Source organism: Perkinsus marinus, assembly GCF_000006405.1.
Source record: "Perkinsus marinus ATCC 50983 genomic scaffold scf_1104296978910, whole genome shotgun sequence".
Taxonomy (NCBI): domain Eukaryota; phylum Perkinsozoa; order Perkinsida; family Perkinsidae; genus Perkinsus; species Perkinsus marinus.
The window spans coordinates 18,775-21,371 of NW_003199963.1; the positions used below are offsets into that span (position 1 = coordinate 18,775).

At 43.9% G+C, this 2,597-nt stretch overlaps 1 protein-coding gene across 1 annotated transcript in view; it reads right to left on the minus strand.

Annotated features, from left to right (window-relative positions):
* Nucleotides 1–61: 61 nt before the first annotated feature.
* Nucleotides 62–2,597, minus strand: part of Pmar_PMAR027335 (hypothetical protein) — a gene marked incomplete at its 3' end in the record, with an annotated part of 10,837 nt that continues 8,301 nt past the window's right edge. The window contains exons 27-32 of the mRNA XM_002764326.1: nucleotides 2,121–2,312; nucleotides 1,285–1,405; nucleotides 1,018–1,088; nucleotides 617–766; nucleotides 430–471; nucleotides 62–185 (exon numbers count right to left, since the gene is read on the minus strand). Of these exons, the coding sequence (XP_002764372.1) occupies nucleotides 62–185; nucleotides 430–471; nucleotides 617–766; nucleotides 1,018–1,088; nucleotides 1,285–1,405; nucleotides 2,121–2,312 (700 nt within the window). The remainder of the gene's footprint in view (nucleotides 186–429; nucleotides 472–616; nucleotides 767–1,017; nucleotides 1,089–1,284; nucleotides 1,406–2,120; nucleotides 2,313–2,597) is intronic.

Consider the following 2,597-nt stretch of genomic DNA (forward strand, 5'->3'; position numbering starts at 1 on the left):
CAGTTGCTCGACTCGCCCGAACGCAACACAGAGGAGAGCAGTCTTGCACGAAACAACGATTTCATCGGTCATCGAGATGGTCATCATCTTCTGGAGGCCTCGGTACCCAAGACGCTCGCCATGGAGGCCAGATCACCGCCACGACAAGACCGTCGATGAGAGGTTGAGGGATCGGACCGAAATACCTGAAGGATAGGTGTTTGCTTTCCTCAGCCGAGATCACTACAGAGAGTTACACACGACTTAGAGTAGAAGTGTACAAAAACCAACGAAAATTTTCCCAAAATTTCCTCAGAATTGTCACAATTTCACCAACCCACGTAGCTGAGCATATGCATATGCAACTATGAGGAAATAAATTCAAACTCCACGCTTAAATGCTGGTGAAGTTGCAACTGTACGACAACTTGGCACCCTCCGAGACCTCACCTGCTGTCAACGCTCCTATCAGGATTATCCCCCAGCACATAACTGAACAGAACATAGGAGTTTCACCCGTGATATGAAAAACACTAGTGAAAAACATATTTCACAAAACACTCGTGAAACATACTATAATATTACTCCACATTGAAGAGATAGAATTCCTTCATATAGCGACCTCGATGCTTCTTACACTCTGCCTCCCATATCCTCAAACGCTACACTATGAGTTGTAGTATCAATGCCGCCAGCACCACCCAGTTCATCGTAGTCGTCAATTGAATGTATACTTGCTGACGATCGATGTCGAGGTTCCACAGCTACTACACGCTTCACCAAATGCCTGCCATGAACCAAATGAACAAAATCACTAGAGTCTGATACCATGCTATTAAGGCTGTCTTTGCAATGGAGTGGTATGAGAGTGCAATACAACAACACAAACAAGAGGAGTGTCCCCTAAAGGGACACCCTTCTACTATATGGAATAGGACTCCCCTTCCATATAGTTAACGCCTAAAATCGATCGAACCACGATGAAATAACACAACGCTAATATTTTTTGGCATTTTCGTCGAACCGTGGGGAATATACTTCCCGGTACTGCATCGCTCAGTGACTCGGAATATAAATTTTTCGTTGTTCTTAACCAGCCATTCAAATGTCTATGACCAACCAAATGTTGAACACAATATGCTACCCGATAGAAAGCATATTCTGCCTACCCCCCGACAGGTAATACCCATAAGCACCATTTCACTAGAGTGCACTACCACGCTATTAATAATGTCTTCACGTCGGAGTGGTATAAGCTAGACAAATAATATTATACTTTCATCTCACATAGCAGCGTAATATCACTATAAAACCAACACAATCAATAGGAGCGTCCCATCCCATACCCCACCTCTTAGGATCAAACGGATCTCGAAAGGTGACCACATCGCCAGGGCCGATCGCCAGGTTCCGCAACACTATTATTCTATCACGAAACCAGCTACTACCAGGATTCAACGTTGGGCTCATCGAATGACCCTGGACCTAAAACGCAGCCTTCTGAAGAGGCAACCTACTACTACCAACGATATTACGATTTCAATGTCAACTACGCGGTCTTTGATCCACACCAGGGGCGGTCCGAACAGCCAAACCGCAGTTGCCGCTTTCCTTGTGAACAGCCGAAAGAACTCAGCCGTCGATGAGGCACCATACATTCACAAAACTCAACAGTGTAACTAGCGCTCGCCTTGACAATACAGAGCCGCCACAGTAATAATCTTGATAACAATATATTTCCCATATTCTTCGCAAGTGTAGGGAAATATGTACATAGTCAACTACATGTGTTGGTGATGATGTGAAAATTCTGAGAAAATTTGGGAAAATTCTCATTAACTTCTGTACACTTCCACAATCAGTGGAGAAACTGCTGAACTGAGCTAAGAAATGAAAATTCTGAGAATCCTCTTGGGAATTTCTTATTGGTTTCTGTACACTTCTACCCCGAATTCATCTATAAACTCCCATAATTAGCGAGGAAACTCCCGAGCTCAGCTGAGAAAAGCGAACATATATTCCTCCAACACTGTCAAGCCCGCCCAGCTACTTCAACACAAGGAGACAAACCAATCCCAATGGAAGCAACAGTAGCATCTACCACTCGTAGAACAAAACCTCAGAAACCCTACCACCACTACAAAGATTCATCATAACGTAGCGGAGCGTAGGTCGAAGTAGGCCTGCTGGTCAGCTGCTGTCCAACATCGTGACGACGATACCCTCCAGTATTGGTGTGCTCGTGGTTGCTTTCTATATCGTGGTAATCCATCTCGGTGCCCATCTCCAACATGTGGTTGCTACTATCGGAATGACCAAACTTCTTGGAAAACCTGTGAACAGAAAAGTCAACTACATGTGTCGGCGATAATATGAAAATTCTGAGGAAACTCTCATTGGCTTCTCTACACTGCTACTCGAATTCGTATATATACTCCCACAATTTGTGAGAAACTTCAACTCAGCTGAGGAATGAAAATTCTGAAAAATTTTGGAAAAATTCTTACTAATTTCTGTACACTTCTACTCGAGTTCGTATATGATTTGTCTCAGCTGAGGGAAGCGAACGTATATTTCTCTAACTTCAGTATCAGCCTATTCCCACTACCCTCACCTTA